General features: G+C 31.7%; 2 protein-coding genes across 3 annotated transcripts; both read left to right on the top strand.

Annotated features, from left to right (window-relative positions):
* Positions 1-211: 211 nt before the first annotated feature.
* LOC116131805 (F-box/kelch-repeat protein SKIP11-like) lies at positions 212-3,079 on the top strand. 2 transcript variants are annotated; one of them, XM_031417479.1, is made up of 2 exons: positions 212-331; positions 988-3,079. In XM_031417479.1, exon 2 carries the CDS (start codon positions 1,142-1,144, stop codon positions 2,465-2,467), a length of 1,326 nt encoding a protein of 441 aa, XP_031273339.1. In that variant the 5' UTR covers positions 212-331; positions 988-1,141; the 3' UTR covers positions 2,468-3,079. The 2 variants fall into 2 exon arrangements, with proteins under 2 accessions (XP_031273339.1, XP_031273338.1); XM_031417478.1 differs by having other exon boundaries at positions 218-414.
* Positions 3,080-19,025: 15,946 nt separating this feature from the next.
* Positions 19,026-19,883, top strand: LOC116131812. Its single transcript, XM_031417485.1, has one exon. The coding sequence runs from the start codon at positions 19,177-19,179 to the stop codon at positions 19,702-19,704; it is 528 nt and encodes a 175-aa protein (XP_031273345.1). The 5' UTR covers positions 19,026-19,176; the 3' UTR covers positions 19,705-19,883.
* The last annotated feature ends 3,813 nt before the right edge of the window (positions 19,884-23,696 follow it).

Here is a 23,696-nt window from a genome sequence, read left to right as displayed (position 1 = left end):
AAATATTACTTTTGGAAACTTATTTATTTGTATTTAATTGAAAAGTAGAGCGTCAAAGCATATTGTATACGTACATAATAAAATAAAAATACTGGAATTAAATTTAAAAAAGAAAAAAAAAAAAGGTTTAAGAGAGGTAAAGGGGGGCCAGAGAAGTTTTGCTCTTGAAAGCCCCCCCCCCCCCCCAAAACAAAAAAAAAAAAAAAGGGGGGGCAAAGAAGCTGCCTCTGATTTGCAGGGAGAATCTGAAGGACTACTAATAGAGAGAGGAGAGAAGAAGAACAAGAAGAAGGAACAAGAACGCCAAGAACAGAAACAGTTAATTTATATTGTGCGTATAGAGAGAGAGAGAGGCCAATTGTTAAAATTTTGAAAATTCCAATCAAGTCCTCCTTTACTTGTTATCCAATCCTCGTAAGTCCCTTTGCATTACTATTGATTCCCTCTCTCTGTTTTTTTCCTTTTTTAACATTTTTTTCTTTCGTTTCTTTGTTTACCAAATAGAAAATTAGTGGATAAGTTTTTTATTACAAGTGTTTAATTGTAGCCAGATCTCAATCAATCAGATTTTTCTTCTTTTAAATCTTGTAGTTTGACCTTCAAATTTGATCCTTTCCGTGAAATTTTGATTTATTGTGGTGTTAAAAGCAACGTGAAATTCATAATTAATGTTTGGAGTTTAGAGATCTGGTATTCATTTCCTGTTGTTTTCAGTTATTCTCTAATTTGAAAAATTCAGTTTTAATTTGAATTATTTTCATATAAAACTAAAGGGAGCTGATTAGAAGATTTTGTTTCTATACTCAATCTGGATCGTTGTTGTATTGGATTCAGATCAGTTAACATTTGATATAGAGCTAAAAGGCCATGCTTTGTTAACTTTCGTTTCCTGGTTTTCATTACCGGTTATAAACAATTAACAATCTAGGTTTGGTTGTGTTTCAAAAGTAGAAAATCAAAATTTTCATTCAATTTTCTTTGACTTAGGTTTATTCACTGTTTCAACCGCGTTTTTGGGGAGTTTGAGGTGCTTGGATTATCAAATTCCTTTTGTCGTGGAATTTGCTATTGGTGTGGTTACGGAGAAGGAATTGAGCGCTGTGCTGTTGCTATTAATTGATCCAGTGAGAACTGAAACGTCATGTTCGAGGGTCCTTACTTGCTGAGTTCGAGGAGGGAGATAACTACCCTGTGCCAGCCGGAAACCAAGTGGGCTTATATGACCTGCATGGTGGACTTAAGTAGCAAGCGACCATTAGAAATTGATGGGGAAGATGATTGTCGTCATCAACGTAACAAGTCTTTAAAGCTATCTAGTTCCCGTGGAACAATACGGGGAGCTTCTCTTGAGCAATCTGATGAGCAACGATCCCGTGCTGGAGATTCATCAGATTCACACTCACTTATCCACTCAATTGGCCGAGACAACTCCATTAGCTGTTTCCTTCGTTGCTCAAGGTCTGACTATGGTTCCCTTGCCTCTCTGAATCGGAATTTCCGGTCCTTGATTCGGAGTGGGGAGTTGTATAAGCTGAGGAGGCTGAATCTTGTGATTGAGCATTGGGTTTATTTTTCTTGTCATTTACTTGAATGGGAGGCCTTTGATCCAATTCGTCATCGGTGGATGCATTTGCCAAGGATGGCTTCAAATGAATGCTTCATGTGTTCTGATAAGGAATCTTTGGCAGTGGGCACGGAATTACTTGTCTTTGGTAGGGAGCTAACGTCCCAACATATAACCCATGTTATATATAGGTATAGTATTTTGACAAATTCATGGTCTTCGGGGATGAGAATGAATTCTCCAAGGTGTTTGTTTGGCTCTGCTAGCCTTGGAGAAAGAGCAATTTTGGCTGGTGGATGTGATTTGGAGGGAAATATTTTGAGCTCTGCTGAGATGTATAATTCTGAGACTCAAACTTGGAAGATATTGCCCAGCATGAAGAATCCAAGGAAGATGTGTTCTGGGGTATTCATGGATGGGAAATTTTATGTTATTGGAGGAATTGGAGGACCTGATTCAAAGCTTCTTACATGTGGAGAAGAGTTTGATTTGGAGACGGAAACTTGGACTGAAATTCCTAACATGTCTCCTGCCCGTGCTGCTGCTACAAGGGAAAATGATAGGCCTGCATCTGGTGAGGCACCACCCTTGGTTGCAGTAGTAAATAATGAACTTTATGCTGCTGATTATGCTGACATGGAGGTGCGCAAGTATGACAAGGAGAGGAGACTGTGGTTTACAGTGGGAAGATTGCCTGAAAGGGCAAACTCATTGAATGGTTGGGGTCTGGCATTTAGAGCATGTGGAGACCGACTTATTGTCATTGGTGGACCTAGGACTGCTGGTGAAGGTTTCATAGAGCTAAATTCTTGGGTTCCCAGTGAAGGACCTCCACAGTGGGACTTGCTTGCTAGAAAGCAATCCGTTAATTTTGTCTATAATTGTGCTGTGATGGGTTGCTGAAGATTTGGATATTGGTGGCACCATCCCGACTGTGGTGGTGCTGCTTCTACAGGATGTACAAGATTGGTTTGTCCTCAACACAGGATTCTTGCTAATGGGTAATTTTCTCCTTCTTTCTTTTCTTATCTTTTCCCGTTTGGGTGGGGGAGGATGGGAACAGTTTCACATTTTACTCAAGATTCAATGAAATGTTTTATTGGAAGGAGGTCTTGAGCTTTTTATTTCTTTTTCCAAACTTTATTCAAAATTTCTTCCATTAAATTGGTGTCTTCCCCCATTTTTAGTCGCATGAAAAACTTGCAAAGGTTGGCGTTATGTAGCACAGGAATAGGTTTAATAATTTGAAGTACCAACACATTGGTAGGTTGTCATTAGAGTTTGCTGAAGCTTTTTTAAGAACACAACTAGAATATGGGTTTCATGATCCTTAATTTTCTTGGCATTGTCTTCGAGGGAGGAAATAAGTTCTGGGAGGTTGTCATCTTTGATGCTGGCATATGTACTGATTACATTTATCCTGGCAATTGATGGGCTATATATTATGAGCATTTTATTTCTTAATCTCGTGTATCCTTTTGGAACCTTCAATTAATTAAATTTTTTTTTTTCTCAGTTGTTTGTACTGATTTATTATTTACCCCTTTTTTGCAATTGGGTCAAATGCGCTGTTTACCTATAAATGATTTATCATTTCTCATAATTGCCCTTTATTGATTGATATGTGGAGTATTGTGTAGTTTTTTTTTTTTATTATGTGTAAAGTTGCATGAGATGCTTTATGTTTGGACCTCCATAAATAATTGGCAATTGAAAATTACAGCAGTCTACTTTCTTTGTTATGTTGAAATCTTAGCCGTAGAAGCTAAGAGTTAAATGGTTAGTTAAATGGTTAGATATATCGATTACCGAAATCAATGAAACCATAGTTTAGCATATTCAGTAGTTCAGTTGGGAGAACAGAACAAATTGTTTAGATCATTTAGTTTATCTGTTATTTGTAACCATTATAAAACCTGCTTGATGATGGATCTGACCTAACCTCATTTTATCTTTGATTTTTTGGGCTTAACATTTTGAAGTATTTGAATGATGACCTTAAGTACTATATATATATACCATGGAGTCTGGTTTTGTTATTTGAAGGACTTCTTCCAGGACTTATATTATTTGGTGTATGTGGGATGGGGTGAGATCATGTGCTTAGTTATTAGTTGAATGATTAAAGACTCTTAGAAATCTAGTTAAAACTAGATGCCGCCAACTGTTTATTGGTTTTTCAGAAATAACCATTTTTGTTAACTAAGCTTGTTATATAATAGTACATTATCTATAAGAAAACATTTTTCTTCTGACAATATATCTCTTTGTGTTCATTTGTGAAATGTTACATGTTCTTTTTCAAATATTTTATCGCCGTGACAAATTGTGATCAGTAAGTTATAATATAACATTTCACCAACAACATTGAAACATATTGTTTTTCAAGGATGTTGTGAGAGAAACCTTGAAAAACGCCCTTTTTTTTATTAATAATATAACATCGTGTTTCTAGCATCATTAACTTATTTAGTTGAATCCTTAGGAAGGTAAGCTTGAAATTGATAACTAAAGACCTTGAAATCTGTTGGTGAATAATAGAATAGACCCTTGGCCAAACAGATATTGTATGAAATGAATATCAGGTGGTACAATGATTGAGAAAATCAACTTTCTACTTTTGTGAAGCAGGTTAGCTCAAGAAATAAACTTTAGGCATGGATGCAAATGAACTGTGCGAAATCCTTGGGTATTGTAGCTCAGCACAAATAAATTGGTCAGAGACTGAGTTTGAGCTCATCTTGAGTTAGATTTAGCTTTAAAATTGAAGCTAAGTTTTGTTTGTAACATATTAACAGAAGTTTGTGCTCAATTTAAAAATTTTGTCAAAGTTAATTTGAGTTTGAGTTGGAATCTTATTGATACAGCATTTCCTTAAATCTTTTTTATATATATACCCTTCATATCATGTATAATAATTGTAGTTAATTTAGTTTATGTTTTATATATAACTATATCTGAGAGATATATATAGTGATGATCATATATGACTAATATCGATCTGTGTGTGTGTGTGATTATATATGTGTATGTACTTGGGCTAACTAGTTTAACTTGAATCCAACTTCTGCTGTTTTGAGTTTGACCTCAAAAATTAAATAAACTCTAGTACCAAGTTTGAGCTTGGTTTACACAGTGATGAGTCAAATTTAACTCTTATCAAACTGATTAATAGCTTGGTTCACTTGCATACCTGGTTTTAGGAATCCCTGTAAAGTGCTAAATAAAATCCAAACATAAAACAACTTGTCTTACAAATGTAATGGGGAGAAGCATCTATGCAGTATCAATAATATGCAAAATCGCAATGTTTCACTTATTTGTTATGTAAAAATTGCTTCTAGAATCAGGCTTTCTTATAAATTTTCAAAGATAACGGTCCCCAAATTTAGAACTACAAGAAGCAGACTTCTTTGTATAACTGTATTAGGGCTTGTTCTTGCTTGGGGGCTGGGGACAGAGGCAGGGTGTTCTTTGTTTAGTAGATATTGTGCTGTATAATGTGTAGAAAACCAGAAAACTTGGGAAAGTCCTTAGAATCTCTGATTATGATTATATGAAGCTTGAACTGTGTTTATTAGTTTCTTTCCAAAGCATGCACATAGCAACCTATTTAATATTTTTCTAGATGTCCATTGATTACTTATGTGGAGACTTAGGAAGGTTGCTTCTTGTTTATGGTTTTCTTTTCTTTGTGCACTTTCGTGGCATTATGATTATATCTTTGAAATACCTTGTTCATGAGGCTATAGATGTTTAAGGAGCTGTAAAATGCAGTCCAATTTTGTCACTGAAGCCTTTTTTGTGTCAATGAATGTGAATAAAGTCCAAATCCGGTTACAATATTGGATGATCTGTATGGTGTATGCTAGTACATGTATTTTTTTTGTAGGGTCGACAATCTAGTTGACATTGTTATTAAGATAGTGGTTCTATTATATGCTAAATACAATATTGATTTTTTTGTTCAAATTGGTATGGATGCTTGTTACTGCAGCATTTAAATGCATATGAATTACATTAAACATTGGCTGAAACCATGTGGTGCAACTTTTTTCCAAAATATTTACATGGGCAAGCAAAATTGAGAGTTAGCTGACTTTTTACTTTCCCTGCATTTATCTTTGCAAATATTTTAACTTATTCCTAATTTTCCAAAGATTAATACCCATCAGCTTTTGAAGATTTGCATGGTATCATCCTGGAACTATATTTGAGGTTGTGATGGGGAAGAGTTTATGAGTGACTCAGATCACTAAGGAATTTATTATTGTTATTATTTTGAAAAAAAGAAAGTTTGGTTAGGGTGCTATATTTCATTTATCATGGGTTTGTGCTGAATGTGCGATATCTTCCAGGAAACAAAATTGTGTATCCGAACTGAGATTTATTTGCCTGGAAAAGGGATTTACCGATTTAGGATTAATGTTATTTACTTATTTTCCCTCATATTGCAGTTTGCTTTAAGAAAGTCTCTGCATCATACATAAAGATATTTAGGTACTCAAAATGTTCCAGCTGCCCTAGATATTCAAATGGAGTCATATAGAACATTCATTAGCTATGATTTTTTGTTATTACTGAGTGGAGAAAGTTACTTTTAATTTATGAGAAGGTGATTGGAACCTACTAATATTCAGCTTCAGTTACGTTGTCAGAATACTATGGAATGAATTGTTGTCTTGTTTGTTTTTCCAATGTATGACCAAACGTCTCTGATGCAAACAGTTGCAAACTTTCTGAGTCATTCTTGCCGAAGTAGCTGTAATTATAGTCGGGTATTGATGCAACAGAGATTGTCCACCATACTAGTTGATTTTGGTGAAATAAATGTGTCAAATTTATTAGGAGGAATATCATGATATTTAACAATTTTCCTACTTTTCACACATACACCCCGAAGTTCTGAAATCGTATCACAATACCTCTTTGTCCTAATTCTGTTGTGTTAAATGGACGAAATGGTAACTTTGGTTTTTAAGGTAAAACTAAAACGTTGACATTGGTCTAATAGAAAGTAATTTGTAAACCTAGTAACAACGTGATAATTTTTTTTTTTTTTAACTTTTGAGTGCGTATTTGATAATGTATGAAAAGCTTAAAGGATACTTGTCCCAATTTTTATAAGCCTATTTGGATGTTTAATGGATTCATTTACCCAAATAGTCTACTTTGTAATTGGTTGGAAGAGACTGTTAGGCTTATTATTAATTTAAAAGTCACATGCTAAACTAGAGAGGGTGTCAAGTGTGGAGTTATATTATTTTGATTAATGTATATTTACACAATCTTTACACCATTTTTATTACACCATGATCATTACTAATAATTATTTTATTATAAATTAAAAATTAAAATAAATAAAATTTGTATAGATATAACATATATCACATCATAGTTATATGATGGTGTAAATATAGCAACCTCTATTTTTTTTATAAAATGGCGAAAGAATCAATCAATAGTCTCAATAAGAGATTTTAGGCATCTGATAGGATCAAAACCCACTTACCATTATATCTTAGCTTGGACGTGTCTTCCACTATCTATTACATGAAATAAACATGTGTACTAAAAAGGTTGAGTGGCAATTAATTAGGCTCGAGTTAAAAGGTTTCTCTAAATCAAGAATGCTTGATATTTTTATTGACCCTTAAACAAAACAACAATCACTTGTGGCCCATTAGTGGATTCAATTTATGCTTTCATTGTCTCCCTGACTTCTTTTCTAACTATGATCACTTGTGGCCCATTAGTATTCATTTATGCTTTCATTGTCTCCCTGACTTCTTTTCTGTAACTATGAAACTATCTTCATTTTATTCTTTTTCAATTAAACTTTTAATCATCTATTTTGACATGAATGAATGGGGTCCTATGGAAATAGCATAATGCTTTTTTAAAATAACACAAATTTTATTTGTTTGCTTTTGTTTTCTGCTCTGCCCTTTAAAGATCCGTAAAGATATGGTAAGAGCTAAGAGGAAACTTCCTATCATAACCAAATAAACTATGATTGTCCAATTAAATAATACATGATTATATTTAAATTAATATGATGTAGTGGAGATTATATGCATATTAATAACCCATGATTGGTCGTCATTCCAATCTTTTAATTCAAGAATCACTCTAATTAAGGGACCGACCCCCCCCCCCCCCCCCCCCCCCAATCATGTGGTATCAAGGGTCGGGTCAACTCATTCATCATCATTCATTAGGTTTTTAAATTTAATTAGCAATGGGCATGCTCCATCTTCAAAATTTTCAAGAACTGTAAATATTATTTGGAAGATTAAAAAAAAATAATAATAATAAATTAAATTAATAAAGGTCAAACAATTGTGTAAGCTCAATGTATAAGTGATACTCTCAATATATGTAGTTGACATATCATATATCCTGTCAATTCTTTATTTACACATCACAGCTGTATATGTCTAACACATTGGTTAGGATGATATTTTTTATACATACTTGAGATGCGTAATATATAATAAAATTCGATGATATGTGTTTTATTAAATAATTTCAGAAAATTCATCAACTAATTTTTTATTTTAATTTGTTTTAAACTTGTATATATTGCCATAAATCTGGGATTCATTCTAATTAAATGGAAAATAAAGTTCGGGAGAACCACTTTTATGGCATAAAATATGAGCTATTGGTGTCTATAAATAAAACAAATAAATACGAGAGTTTTGGAATTAAATTAGAGAGTGGTGGAGCTGTTTAGTATCACTTTCAAATTATTGGCTACAGAAAATTAAACAGGTGGACTCATATACGCCCTTAAATATGCTATTCACATTCATTTTTTAAGATTTAAGTAAATACCTCATTAGTAAAATTCAAATTATAAGTGCATTAGTAAGATTTAAGATTTAACATTTTCATGCCTTTGCTTTAACCAAACGATCAAGGATTGATTATGACAAATAAATTAAAAAGAAAAAAAATAAAAAATAAAAGAACAAATACAATTATAATTGCATTTATGTGTACAGTAGTTAACCCACCATTCATTATGTTATGATCACTTCAACTAAATTTTTTCAATTTTTTGTAATTTAATATAATGATAAACCTAATGGCAGGCGAGCTTACACATTTGATCCCAACATAGATGTTACATGTTGGCTTTCTATTCATTAAAATTAGGTCCACTTACCACATGCCCCCTCCCCCTTTCTTCTCCTTAATCATTGCTTATTAATTCTCCACATGCTCCCTAGTTTCCACATTAACAATTCCCATTATTCATTTTTGACAAATTACTTCTTTTTTAATATAATGGTTTTGCTTCAAACTTAAATGAGTAATTTTATTCATCCATCTCCATCTCATTTATTTATAAAGTTTTCTTTTTTAAAAATGATTTTTATAATAATTTAAGAGGATATTTAATATATATATTTTTTTAAATTATGAGAAGCTTAAGAGTTAACGATCTCTCCTGAATGAAATTAACCCTAAACTTTAATGAATAACATCTTGTATTTTTAATTATTAGGACTATATGATTGAAATCTCTTATAAAATTGGTGATATCAAGAAACACCAACTAATTTTAGATGTAGAAGACCCATGGCCATGCACACACACATTTAACAGCATTGGTTCCAATTTTCAGTCAAATGAAAATAAAAATAATACTATTTATGCACCACAATCTAGTTTCAACAATGCCGCCATCTGTGTTGTATTTTCTTAATTTACTTAATTTAATCAACAAATACAGGTAACAATTGATCTGGATTTCTATTTTATATGTAAATTGTCGTCAATCTAAACTACACACGGTTCGTCAAATGGGATGGGATGCTTGTTACTGCAGCATTTAAATGCATATGAATTACATTAAACATTGGCTGAAACCATGTGGTGCAACTTTTTTCCAAAATATTTACATGGGCAAGCAAAATTGAGAGTTAGCTGACTTTACTTTCCTGCATTTATCTGCAAATATTTTAACTATTCCTAATTTTCCAAAGATTAATACCCATCAGCTTTTGAGATTTGCATGGTATCATCCTGGAACTATATTTGAGGTTGTGAGGGAAGAGTTTATGAGTGACTCAGATCACTAAGGAAATTATTATTGTTATTATTTGAAAAAAGAAAAGTTTGGTTAGGGTGCATATTCATTTATCATGGGTTTGTGTGAATGTGCGATATCTTCCAGGAAACAAAATTGTGTATCCGAACTGAGATTTATTTGCCTGGAAAAGGGATTTACCGATTTAGGATTATATGTATTTACTTATTTTCCCTCATATGCAGTTTGCTTTAAGAAAGTCTCTGCACATACATAAAATTTAGGTCTCAAAATGTTCCAGCTGCCCTAGATATTCAAATGGAGTCCTATAGAACATTCATTAGCGATGTTTTTGTATTACTGAGTGGAGAAAGTTACTTTTAATATGAGAAGGTGATTGGAACCTACTAATATTCAGCTTCAGTTACGTTGTCAGAATACTTATGGAATGAATGTGTGTCTTGTTTGTTTATCCGAATGTATGACCAAACGTCTCTGATGCAAACAGTTGCAAACTTTCTGAGTTTCTTGCCGAAGTAGCTGTAATTATGTAGGGGATTGATGCCAACAGAGATTGTCCACATACTAGTTGATTTGGTGAAATAAATGTGCAAATTTATTAGGAGGAATATCATGATATTTAACAATTTTCCTACTTTTCACACATACACCCGAAGTTCTGAAATGTATCACGAATATCTCTGTCCTAATTCTGTTGTGTTAAATGGACGAAATGGTAACTTTGGTTTTTAAGGTAAACTAAAACGTTGACATTGGTCAATAGAAAGTAAAGTAATTGTAAACCTAGTAACAACGTGATAATTTTTTTTTTTTTAACTTGAGTGCGTATTTGATAAAATGTATGAAAAGCTTAAAGGGATACTTGTCCCAATTTTATAAGCCTTTTGGATGTTTAATGGATTCATTACCCAAATAGTCTACTTGTAATTGGTTGGAAGAGACTGTTGGCTTATTATTAATTTAAAAGTCACATGCTAAACTAGGAGAGGTGTCAAGTGTGAGTTATATTATTTTGATTAATGTTATATTTACACAATCTATACACCTTTTATTACACCATGCATTTACTAATAATATTTTATTATAATATTAAAATTAAAAATAATTAAAAATTGTATAGATAAATATCACATCATAGTATAATAGATGGTGTAAATTGCATAACTCATTTTTAAAATGGCGAAAGAATCAAATCAATAGTCTAATAAGAGGATTTTAGGCATCTGATAGGAATCAAAACCCACTTACCATTATATCTTAGCTTGGACGTGTCTTCCACTATCTATTACATGAAAATAAAACATGTGTACTAAAAGGTTGAGGTGGGCAATTAAATTAGGCTCGAGTTAAAGGTTTCTCTAAATCAAGACATGCTTGTATTTTTATGACCCTTAAACAAAAACAACAATCACTTGTGGCCCATTAGTGGATTCAATTATGCTTTCATGTCTCCTGACTTCTTTCTGTAACTATGATCACTGTGGCCCATTAGTGGATTCAATTTATGCTTTCATTGTCTCCTGACTTCTTTTCTGTATATGAAACATATCTTCTTTATTCTTTTTCAATTAAACTTTTAATCATCTATTTTGACATGAATGAATGGGGTCCTAATGGAAATAGCATAATGCTTTTTTAAAATATACACAAACTTTTATTGTTTGCTTTTGTTTTCTGCTCTGCCCTTTAAAGATCCGTAAAGATATGGTAAGAGCTAAGAGGAAACTTCCTATCAATAACAAATAAACTATGATTGTCCAATTAAATAATACATGATTATAATTAATTAATATGGTAGTGGAGATATATGCATATTAATATAACCCAGATGGTCGTCGATTCCGAATCTTAATTCAAGAATCACTCTAATTAAGGGACCGACCCCCCCCCCCCCCCCCCCCAATTTTTTTTTTTCTCAGTTGTTTGTACTGATTTATTATTTACCCCTTTTTTGCAATTGGGTCAAATGCGCTGTTTACCTATAAATGATTTATCATTTCTCATAATTGCCCTTTATTGATTGATATGTGGAGTATTGTGTAGTTTTTTTTTTTTTTTTATTATGTGTAAGGTTGCATGAGATGCTTTATGTTTGGACCTCCATAAATAATTGGCAATTGAAAATTACAGCAGTCTACTTTCTTTGTTATGTTGAAATCTTAGCCGTAGAAGCTAAGAGTTAAATGGTTAGTTAAATGGTTAGATATATCGATTACCGAAATCAATGAAACCATAGTGTAGCATATTCAGTAGTTCAGTTGGGAGAACAGAACGAATTGTTTAGATCATTTAGTTTATCTGTTATTCGTAACCATTATAAAACCCGCTTGATGATGGATCTGACCTAACCTCATTTTATCTTTGACTTTTTGGGCTTAACATTTTGAAGTATTTGAATGATGACCTTAAGTACTATATATATATACCATGGAGTCTGGTTTTGTTATTTGAAGGACTTCTTCCAGGACTTATATTATTTGGTGTATGTGGGATGGGGTGAGATCATGTGCTTAGTTATTAGTTGAATGATTAAAGACTCTTAGAAATCTAGTTAAAACTAGATGCCGCCAACTGTTTATTGGTTTTTCAGAAATAACCATTTTTGTTAACTAAGCTTGTTATATAATAGTACATTATCTATAAGAAAACATTTTTCTTCTGACAATATATCTCTTTGTGTTCATTTGTGAAATGTTACATGTTCTTTTTCAAATATTTTATCGCCGTGACAAATTGTGATCAGTAAGTTATAATATAACATTTCACCAACAACATTGAAACATATTGTTTTTCAAGGATGTTGTGAGAGAAACCTTGAAAAACGCCCTTTTTTTTATTAATAATATAACATCGTGTTTCTAGCATCATTAACTTATTTAGTTGAATCCTTAGGAAGGTAAGCTTGAAATTGATAACTAAAGACCTTGAAATCTGTTGGTGAATAATAGAATAGACCCTTGGCCAAACAGATATTGTATGAAATGAATATCAGGTGGTACAATGATTGAGAAAATCAACTTTCTACTTTTGTGAAGCAGGTTAGCTCAAGAAATAAACTTTAGGCATGGATGCAAATGAACTGTGCGAAATCCTTGGGTATTGTAGCTCAGCACAAATAAATTGGTCAGAGACTGAGTTTGAGCTCATCTTGAGTTAGATTTAGCTTTAAAATTGAAGCTAAGTTTTGTTTGTAACATATTAACAGAAGTTTGTGCTCAATTTAAAAATTTTGTCAAAGTTAATTTGAGTTTGAGTTGGAATCTTATTGATACAGCATTTCCTTAAATCTTTTTTATATATATACCCTTCATATCATGTATAATAATTGTAGTTAATTTAGTTTATGTTTTATATATAACTATATCTGAGAGATATATATAGTGATGATCATATATGACTAATATCTATCTGTGTCTGTGTGTGATTATATATGTGTATGTACTTGGGCTAACTAGTTTAACTTGAATCCAACTTCTGCTGTTTTGAGTTTGACCTCAAAAATTAAATAAACTCTAGTACCAAGTTTGAGCTTGGTTTACACAGTGATGAGTCAAATTTAACTCTTATCAAACTGATTAATAGCTTGGTTCACTTGCATACCTGGTTTTAGGAATCCCTGTAAAGTGCTAAATAAAATCCAAACATAAAACAACTTGTCTTACAAATGTAACGGGGAGAAGCATCTATGCAGTATCAGTAATATGCAAAATCGCAATGTTTCACTTATTTGTTATGTAAAAATCGCTTCTAGAATCAGGCTTTCTTATAAATTTTCAAAGATAACGGTCCCCAAATTTAGAACTACAAGAAGCAGAGTTCTTTGTATAACTGTATTAGGGCTTGTTCTTGGTTGGTGGCTGGGGACAGAGGCAGGGTGTTCTTTGTTTAGTAGATATTGTGCTGTATAATGTGTAGAAAACCAGAAAACTTGGGAAAGTTCTTAAAATCTCTGATTATGATTATATGAAGCTTGAACTGTGTTTATTAGTTTCTTTCCAAAGCATGCACATAGCAACCTATTTAATATTTTTCTAGATGTCCATTGATTACTTATGTGGAGACTTAGGAAGGTTGCTTCTTGTTTATGGTTTTCTTTTCTTTGTGCACTTTCCTGGCATTATGATTATATCTTTGAAATACCTTTTTCATGAGGCTATAGATATTTAAGGAGCTGTAAAATGCAGTCCAATTTTGTCACTGAAGCCTTTTCTGTGTCAATGAATGTGAATAAAGTCCAAATCCGGTTACAATATTGGATGATCTGTATGGTGTATGCTAGTACATGTATTTTTTTTGTAGGGTCGACAATCTAGTTGACATTGTTATTAAGATAGTGGTTCTATTATATGCTAAATACAATATTGATTTTTTTTTTCAAATTGGTATGGATGCTTGTTACTGCAGCATTTAAATGCATATGAATTACATTAAACATTGGCTGAAACCATGTGGTGCAACTTTTTTCCAAAATATTTACATGGGCAAGCAAAATTGAGAGTTAGCTGACTTTTTACTTTCCCTGCATTTATCTTTGCAAATATTTTAACTTATTCCTAATTTTCCAAAGATTAATACCTATCAGTTTTTGAAGATTTGCATGGTATCATCCTGGAACTATATTTGAGGTTGTGATGGGGAAGAGTTTATGAGTGACTCAGATCACTAAGGAATTTATTATTGTTATTATTTTGAAAAAAAGAAAGTTTGGTTAGGGTGCTATATTTCATTTATCATGGGTTTGTGCTGAATGTGCGATATCTTCCAGGAAACAAAATTGTGTATCCGAACTGAGATTTATTTGCCTGGAAAAGGGATTTACAGATTTAGGATTAATGTTATTTACTTATTTTCCCTCATATTGCAGTTTGCTTTAAGAAAGTCTCTGCATCATACATTACTCAAACTGTTCCAGCTGCCCTAGATATTCAAATGGAGTCATATAGAACATTCATTAGCTATGATTTTTTGTTATTACTGAGTGGAGAAAGTTACTTTTAATTTATGAGAAGGTGATTGGAACCTACTAATATTCAGCTTCAGTTACGTTGTCAGAATACTTATGGAATGAATTGTTGTCTTGTTTGTTTATCCGAATGTATGACCAAACGTCTCTGATGCAAACAGTTGCAAACTTTCTGAGTCTATTCTTGCCGAAGTAGCTGTAATTATAGTCGGGTATTGATGCCAACAGAGATTGTCCACCATACTAGTTGATTTTGGTGAAATAAATGTGTCAAATTTATTAGGAGGAATATCATGATATTTAACAATTTTCCTACTTTTCACACATACACCCCGAAGTTCTGAAATCGTATCACGAATATCTCTTTGTCCTAATTCTGTTGTGTTAAATGGACGAAATGGTAACTTTGGTTTTATAAGGTAAAACTAAAACGTTGACATTGGTCTAATAAGAAAGTAATTTGTAAACCTAGTAACAACGTGATAATTTTTTTTTTTTTTTAACTTTTGAGTGCGTATTTGATAAAATGTATGAAAAGCTTAAAGGGAAACTTCTCCCAATTTTTATAAGCCTATTTGGATGTTTAATGGATTCATTTACCCAAATAGTCTACTTTGTAATTGGTTGGAAGAGACTGTTAGGCTTATTATTAATTTAAAAGTCACATGCTAAACTAGGAGAGGTGTCAAGTGTGGAGTTATATTATTTTGATTAATGTTATATTTACACAATCTATTACACCATTTTTATTACACCATGATCATTTTACTAATAATTATTTTATTATAATATTAAAAATTAAAAATAATTAAAAATTTGTATAGATATAACATATATCACATCATAGTATAATAGATGGTGTAAATATAGCATAACTCTATTTTTTTATAAAATGGCGAAAGAATCAAATCAATAGTCTCAATAAAGAGGATTTTAGGCATCTGATAGGAATCAAAACCCACTTACCATTATATCTTAGCTTGGACGTGTCTTCCACTATCTATTACATGAAAATAAAACATGTGTACTAAAAGGTTGAGGTGGGCAATTAAATTAGGCTCGAGTTAAAAGGTTTCTCTAAATCAAGACATGCTTGATATTTTTATTGACCCTTAAACAAAAACAACAATCACTTGTGGCCCATTAGTGGATTCAATTTATGCTTTCATTGTCTCCCTCACTTCTTTTCTGTAACTATGAAACATATCTTCATTTTATTCTTTTTCAATTAAACTTTTAATCATCTATTTTGACATGAATGAATGGGGTCCTAATGGAATTAGCATAATGCTTTTTAAAAATATACACAAACTTTATTTGTTTTCTGCTCTGCCCTTTAAAGATCGTAAAGATATGGTAAGAGCTAAGAGGAAACTTCCTATCAATAACCAAATAAACTATGATTGTCCAATTAAATAATACATGATTATAATTAAATTAATATGATGTAGTGGAGATCATATGCATATTAATATAACCCATGATTGGTCTTAGATTCCGAATCTTTTAATTCAAGAATCACTCTAATTAAGGGACCCCCCCCTAATCATGTGGTATCAAGGGTCGGGTCAACTCATTCATCATCATTCATTAGGTTTTTTTAAATTTAATTAGCAATGGGCATTCAAAATTTACAAGAACTGTAAATATTATTTGGAAGATTAAAAAAAAAAATTAAATTAATAAAGGTCAAACAATTGTGTAAGGTCAATGTTACATATTATAAGTGATACTCTCAATGTATGTAGTTGACATATCATATATCCTGTCAATTCTTTATTTACACATCATAGCTGTATATGTCTAACACATTGGTTAGGATGATAATTTTTTTATACCTCACTTAAGATGCGTAATATATAATAAAATTCGATGATATGTGTTTTATTAAATAATTTCAGAAAATTCATCAACTAATTTTTTATGTTCATTTGTTTTAAACTTGCATGTATTGCCATAAATCTGGGATGTTCATTTGTTTTAAACTTGCATGTATTGCCATAAATCTGGGATTTATTCTAATTAAATGGAAAATAAAGTTCGGGAGAACCACTTTTATGACATAAAATATGAGCTATTGGTGTCTATAAATAAAACAAATAAATAGGATAGTTTTGGAATTAAATTAGAGAGTGGGTGGGGCTGTTTAGTATCACTTTCAAATTATTGGCTTCAGAAAATTAAACAGGTGGACTTATATACGCCCTTAAATATGCTATTCACATTCATTTTTTAAGATTTAAGTACATACCTCATTAGTAAAATTCAAATTGATTCATCTTCATAATTTAAAGCATAATCTAATATATCTAATACAGATTTAACATATTAATACTTTATTTAGTGGAAAAATAAAGTGAAATATTTTATTTATTTATTTATAATTTTCATATGACATATTAAAACATTTTCATGCCTTTGCTTTAACCAAACAATCAAGGGGATTGATTATGACAAATAAATTAAAAAGAAAAAAAAAAAATGAAAGAACAAATACAATTATAATTGCATTTATGTGCACAGTGGTTGACCCAGCTTCATTATGTTATGGTTACTTCAACTAAATTTTTTCAATTCTTTTGTAATTTAATTTAATGATAAACCTAATGGCAGGCGAGCTTACACATTTGATCCCAACATACATGTTACATGTTGGCTTTCTATTCATTAAAATTAGGTCCACTTACCACTTACCACATGCCCCCTCCCCCTTTCTTCTTCTTAATCATTGCTTATTAATTCTCCACATGCTCCCTCTTTTTTTTCTCACAAAGTTTCCACATTAACAATTCCCATTATTCACTTTTGACAAATCACTTCTTTTTTAATGTAAGGGTTTTGCTTCAAACTTAAATGAGTAATTTTATTCATCCATCTCCATCTCATTTATTTATAAAGTTTTCTTTTTTAAAAATGACTTTTATAATAATTTAAGAGGATATTCATTATTTTTTTAAAATTATGAGAAGCTTAAGAGTTAACAATCTCTCCTGAATGAAATTAACCCTAAACTTTAATGAATAACATCTTGTATTTTTAATTATTAGGACTATATAATTGAAATCTCTTATACATCAAGAAACACCAACTAATTTTAGATGTAGAAGACCCACGGCCATGCACACACACATTTAACTGCATTGGTTCCAATTTTCAGTCAAATGAAAATAAAAATAATACTATTTATGCACCACAATCTAGTTTCAACAATGCCGCCATCTGTGTTGTATTTTCTTAATTTACTTAATTTAATCAACAAATACAGGTAACAATTGATCTGGATTTCTATTTTATATGTAAATTGTCGTCAATCTAAACTACACACGTTATTTGGATCCTAATCCCACAATCCAACTTTGGTCGTCTTCAAGATTTAATTGATCTTCGTTTTGTTACACTTAATTAAAGAGAAAATTTTCATCATTAATTAAATTAAAAAAAAAAAAAACAATTTGGATGGAGCACTCGGTCGGCGTGGAATTTGTCTTGTTAAATGGAACTTGTAAAGTTTAAACCCAACCGACCTTCAAAACGGTCAAAACCTAATCGGAGAGATTCCCAAGGATTGTGTAAAATAGAAGAAGGAAGGAAAAGTATTGGTTCCATTATGAGTGGACCTTATTACAAACTTGTGACACATAAAAAAGTTGGATTGTGGTTCCTGCATGCCCATAACCTCTCATGATGATGCACCTCACCTTCACCACTATCTCCACCTCTATCTCAACTCAACTCAAATCAATCCATCCATCAATCAACATCATATCTATTTTATTTAAATCACCAAAACACCCCTCATTTCATCCTTCTCCCTCTTTCTCCAAAACTCTTAATAACACCTAGAGATTTTCATTTTTCATAATAATAATATTATTTAATAAGTAGAGTAGGTAGGCCCCCTTTTACTTGTCATAAACTTCAAGCTCATTTCCTAGATTTTACACTGTACAACCCAATCTCAGCCGTCCAATTCAATCTGTAAAGCTGAGAAAACCCCTATTCTTCTTATCTGCTAGCCCAACTTTAATATAATATTTTCTTTTACAGTATATATAAAACTTGAACCAATTTTATTTTAATAAATAAAGTTAAAGAAATACCCTTTTGAAGAGATTTTGCCGCTTTCTGTGTTCATCTGCCTCGGCCATCCCCTCTAGCTTTTATTACACTACTATTACCTAGTTTTGTCATTTTCCTATGACTCTTGATTTTTGTTTTTTTAATCCTTTTGTCTACTTCAATCTGTCACCGCTCCAGGGTCCTCAGTACCCACAAATTTAGATCCAATGGTTTAAACACTAGGAAGACCAACTCATGACAAACACAATCATGTTGCTTTTCCTTTCTTTTATTTTGTTTAAGCATCTTTTCCTTCCTAAGAAAACAATAAATAAATAAAATATTCTCGCTTTCTTGTTTAACTCATTTTGACCGAAACTCCACTGTCCTTTCCGCTCTTTATAAATCTTCTCAACCTCTCCTCTCTCTCCATTCTTCTCATACTTACACTCTACTCTTTACCCATCTCTTATTTTCTTTCACGTCAAAGAAAAAAAACTCCAATTTCCCTCTCTAATCTCTCCAACAATGGCAGAGACTCCATCCAAACGCCAGAGAGAAGAGACCCAGGTTGAGGATATTGAAGAAACGAAACGCCCCAAGTCGTACAACCACATACTTTCTCTCCTTGAAGATGAAGAAGACGAGTTATCACCGGACTTGTCTTCTTTCATCACAAACCTGCAACAAGAAATCTCCTCTGACTCAACCTTTGACAATACTCCACGTCCAAGCTCCACAGAGACCGACCAAGAAAACAACCCCACAACTGCTTCTAGTACAACGTTGGAAGATTGTACGACAGCGTCTTCAACATCTTCTTGTTCGAAAGAAGATGAAGAAGATGACAGAGAACGAGTTATTAGGCATCTTCTACAAGCTTCTGATGATGAGCTTGGGATTCCAAATATGGAAGTTGGTGTGAGTAGCGTTGAGTATGGTGAAATAGGTTTCAATGGCGGAGATGGAGGGTTTTCTCTGGGTGATGGATTGTGGGAGCTTGAAGATCAAACAGCTAACTACTATGCCTTGTTACAGTCTCAATTATTCATGTAGGACTTGTTAAAGTAAAAGGGAGTAATATTAGGGGCTCGAAAGTAATTAGGAAAAGAATGAGTGGGACTAAACAGAAAAAATGGCGGCATTATTTTGGTCCCTCTTATTTTGTAAAAAAATCATGTGTTCCCTATTATCTTTTTAGAAGATTAAAATGAAGAAGAAAAAAGTAACTCATCTCTTTTTTTTTCCCCCTCTTAAATTAAAACTAATAGTCTAATATTGCAAAAGTCAACAATGAAGGTGATGCTGTCCCTTGAAAAGATAAAATCAGTATCAGGGGCCCATCTCCACATGAGGTAGTAGTAGTAGACGGTGAAAGCGGAAAAAAGAAAAAGGAATAGGAGGTAAGGGTTGTCCGTAGCAAAATCTTGGGAGATCTGTGTAGGTGTAGGTGTAGGTGTACCGACTGGATAATCTTTGCAATCTTTTAACTTGAAAATTACGCGTGTCTTTAGTGCCTGTTGGGATGTTATCTGACCTGTAACAGTAACTTATCGTGCCCATGGCAATGTTAGGTTTTCATTCATTGGATGCTCTGCTCGTTTTATTTATTTAATAAATTAATTCCAGCTATTATATATTACTGACCGAAGATTTTGTTGTCAGATGTCATTTTAACAAGAAGATATTAACTATAATCTTTTATATTTAAAGAAATGATTAATAAAAGAAAAGAAGAAAAGGGTACGTGGCAGCTGGGTAGAATAATAAACAAGGGACCACAAAGGCATAGGCTGTGGGCTATATAGCTGAGTCTATGTGTTGTCTGCCATGCTCATATATACATGCATCATCCGCATCATCATATGACATAGACATACTCAATCACCCTTTTTAAATGGACATTTTAAATTAAAATCAATCTTTTAACTTTATAAAGAAACAGAACTCACACGAAACCATAACTCTGTTATCAATCATACTTCTCTCTCAACAGCCATCACCCCAAATATAATAATTTATAAATAGAAATTTAAAGAAAAGCATCCCAGTAATTGGTTGTAGAGTTATATTTGCAAAGGTGTAGGGTGTTTATTATTTTTTATAGGGATTTTTGAGTATACTATTTTAGAGATTCTAAGTTTAATTCCTTTTTTTATGTTAATAGAGATAGCTATTAAAGTTTTTATTTAATTAATAATTTTAGTGTTTTAAAGTATTAGTTGAGAGTTACCTTGTAAATCATTTAAAAAAAAAAAAAGAATTATATCCAAATAAAATGATCAGATAACAAAATAAAGATCTCTATAATGATTAGCACTGGACAAAACACAACATAAGGATGCTGGTTTCCTCCTACTCTACTGATTGATTACATTTTTGTAAAACAAATCAAAGTGGGTTCTGAACAAAAATTCTATTAGTTGATGATGGAAATTGACTTGATAAGAAAAGAAAAGGGCCGTTCCCGTTCTTCTTCATATAATAGTAAACTAATTAATAAAAAAGTCCATATCTAAGATATAGATGCTCTTAATTTGCACTATCTCGAATAAGAAGAATTTCGCCTCGATAAATAATTGAGTGGGCATCTTTGGATTGGATGTTAATGGCAGACACAATCTCCTTAGTGGGTTTCTTCATCCAGGTGTATATGCCACTCTCCCTTGCCTCAATTTAAGGTTGTTCCTTCTCCTTCTGAATATATTATCTGGTGGTTTGATGTTGCCTCAACTCTGAATAAAACAAAAGGTCCAATTGTTATCGGATGGTAATAATAGAGAGAGGGATGGCTGTGATAAATACAAAGTGTATAATTGAATAGGTCCAAATCCAATTCGAAAGCTAAAGAGATAAAGGTAGTTTGGGTGTCAATTTATTCCAAATCCCAAGTAATAAAATGATGCAACTTCTTGTGGAGGGTAAGGCACAGCCTGGATTGATAGATATGTGTTCCTACTTTGTACAACATCATCTTTAATTGGGTATTTGCTTCACCACTTGCCCTATCTTAGCCCCACAATACATTCATATTGCACTCTTCAAACTTGTAATTCCAATATCTTTTTGTATGGTGTATATTAAAATGGTTGGTTTACGTTGAGTGTTGTTATTCCTATATTTGGAGAAGCATTATGAATGACAGATGACCCCATTCAATATATTATCACTTTATTTTAACTGTACAAACATCAACGTCCAACTTGTTTTTATCAATTATTCGTTAAGCTCTTACACCAACAGAATGTCCACACATGCTCCTCTTTTTCTTTCTAATTATTAAAAAGATATTATGTCCTAAATTTCAATTCTGATTCCTGATTTCCATATATTATTGTCAATCATATTCTCGTATTATCAATACTATACCAGTTAAGAAAATTATAATAAATATATCAATAGCGGCCATATTGTTTTTGGACCAACTTGGGACATGGCTTTGGTGCCTTAAGAGGAAAAAGCTTTTACATAATGAAAAAAAAAAAAAAAAATACCCGCTTTTATTCTCAGTTTACTCAGCTCCTCATCCCGTTTTTAATCTATCAAGCAATAACTAGTTTTATTTCAAGAATTTTATTCGTGGGTTTGATTAAATAAGCCCATTTTATGAGCTTTAGTAAATTGATTGTGATGTAACAATGAACTTTGTGTTGTTCCCACAAACAATTCATGAAATTCTAATGAGTTGTGTTAAGATGCCAATTAGGCTTCTAAAAATAAAATAAAAACTGTTCATACTTGATAAAAATATTATTCAAATTTATAAAACATACTAACCATATTATTATTAAGAGAACAATATCCATTACAATTTGATTGAAACTGTAACAAAATTAGTATATATTAATTTGTTATATTTCAAATAATTTTAGTTTTTGATACTAGTAAGAATATTATAGATAATATAGAGAATGACTACTCATGTGTATAATATTAAAAGGATAGTATGAATAAAAAAAACTAAAAAGAAGAGAATAGAATTATTTTTTTCCCACCATTCTTCCTAGAAAAGAATTAAATGTTAGAATTTTACAATAGATAGAGTTTAAACAAAATTTAATTTACACTTAATAGAAAATAATTTTAACTAATAATATATTATTATTACAGTAAAACTTTTATATAATAATACTCAGCATACGAATAACCTCCATATAGTCATAAAAAATTCTAGTTTCAATTTGGGATAGTTATAAATAAAAATAAATTTCACATTGTAATAAGTTATAATTTTTCTCATTTTCATCTTAAGAAAGTTGCATCCACATAGTAATAATTATCTGAATATTCCAAAAAAATATATGTTATGTTACATTAAAAGTTTAAGATGAAATAAAATTTTATCTAAAGTTGCTTGAGACAATGATTTATGTTTTAGAGTTGTTATCACATCTTTTAACTTGCGGGTACATAATAATTCGCTAGCATGAACACTTTTTTTGTTGAAGCCAATTTTTTTTTTTTTTTTTTAGCTTTTCAACCATGTTTAGAGCTTTTTAGCACATTTTTTTTTTTAATTTTCGTACTATCATCCTCAGAGTTATTTCCTTTATCTTCTTTTCTAATTGTAGAAATAATTTATTCTTCAGTTAAAGCATACATGACTTGTTGCTTACTTGGATGGTAGAGGAAGACATTAATATCTATTCGATTAGTGTAGTGAAGTTATCGAATATGATCACTCAATTCTGTAATGACTCTTTCATTCTTCTTGTCTACTTCATTTATAATTTGCAATTCATTGACATCGAGGGTCCTAATTTTCCAATGCTTGAAACAATTGGCAAATGTTTGTGGCTGGTGAAGTAGGTGCCCCAGAGCTAATCAATTATTGTGGAATTGACTCTTTGTAATAATGTTTAATTGTTTATTAATTAATAAAAGACATTATCTACTATATCATGTAAACCATAGTTGTATGTATTGATATATGTCCTTAGAATGGTAGAACCGTGATGAGGGTATCAAGTGTTTCAAATCTTGATAGTGAGACCCTATGAGCATATATGGTGGCCATTCTAGAAATGTCTGTAGCCCCAATATTATTC

The sequence above is a fragment of the Pistacia vera genome, unplaced genomic scaffold, assembly GCF_008641045.1.
Source record: "Pistacia vera cultivar Batoury unplaced genomic scaffold, PisVer_v2 Contig243, whole genome shotgun sequence".
NCBI lineage: Eukaryota > Viridiplantae > Streptophyta > Magnoliopsida > Sapindales > Anacardiaceae > Pistacia > Pistacia vera.
The sequence above is the reverse complement of the archived record's forward strand: the minus strand, read 5'-3'. Positions and strand labels throughout refer to the sequence as shown.

Excerpts from the sequence above, each read along its gene's own strand:
- LOC116131805 (XM_031417479.1), top strand. The coding sequence starts at position 1,142 with ATGTTCGAGGGTCCTTACTTGCTGAGTTCGAGGAGGGAGATAACTACC.
- LOC116131812 (XM_031417485.1), top strand. The coding sequence starts at position 19,177 with ATGGCAGAGACTCCATCCAAACGCCAGAGAGAAGAGACCCAGGTTGAG.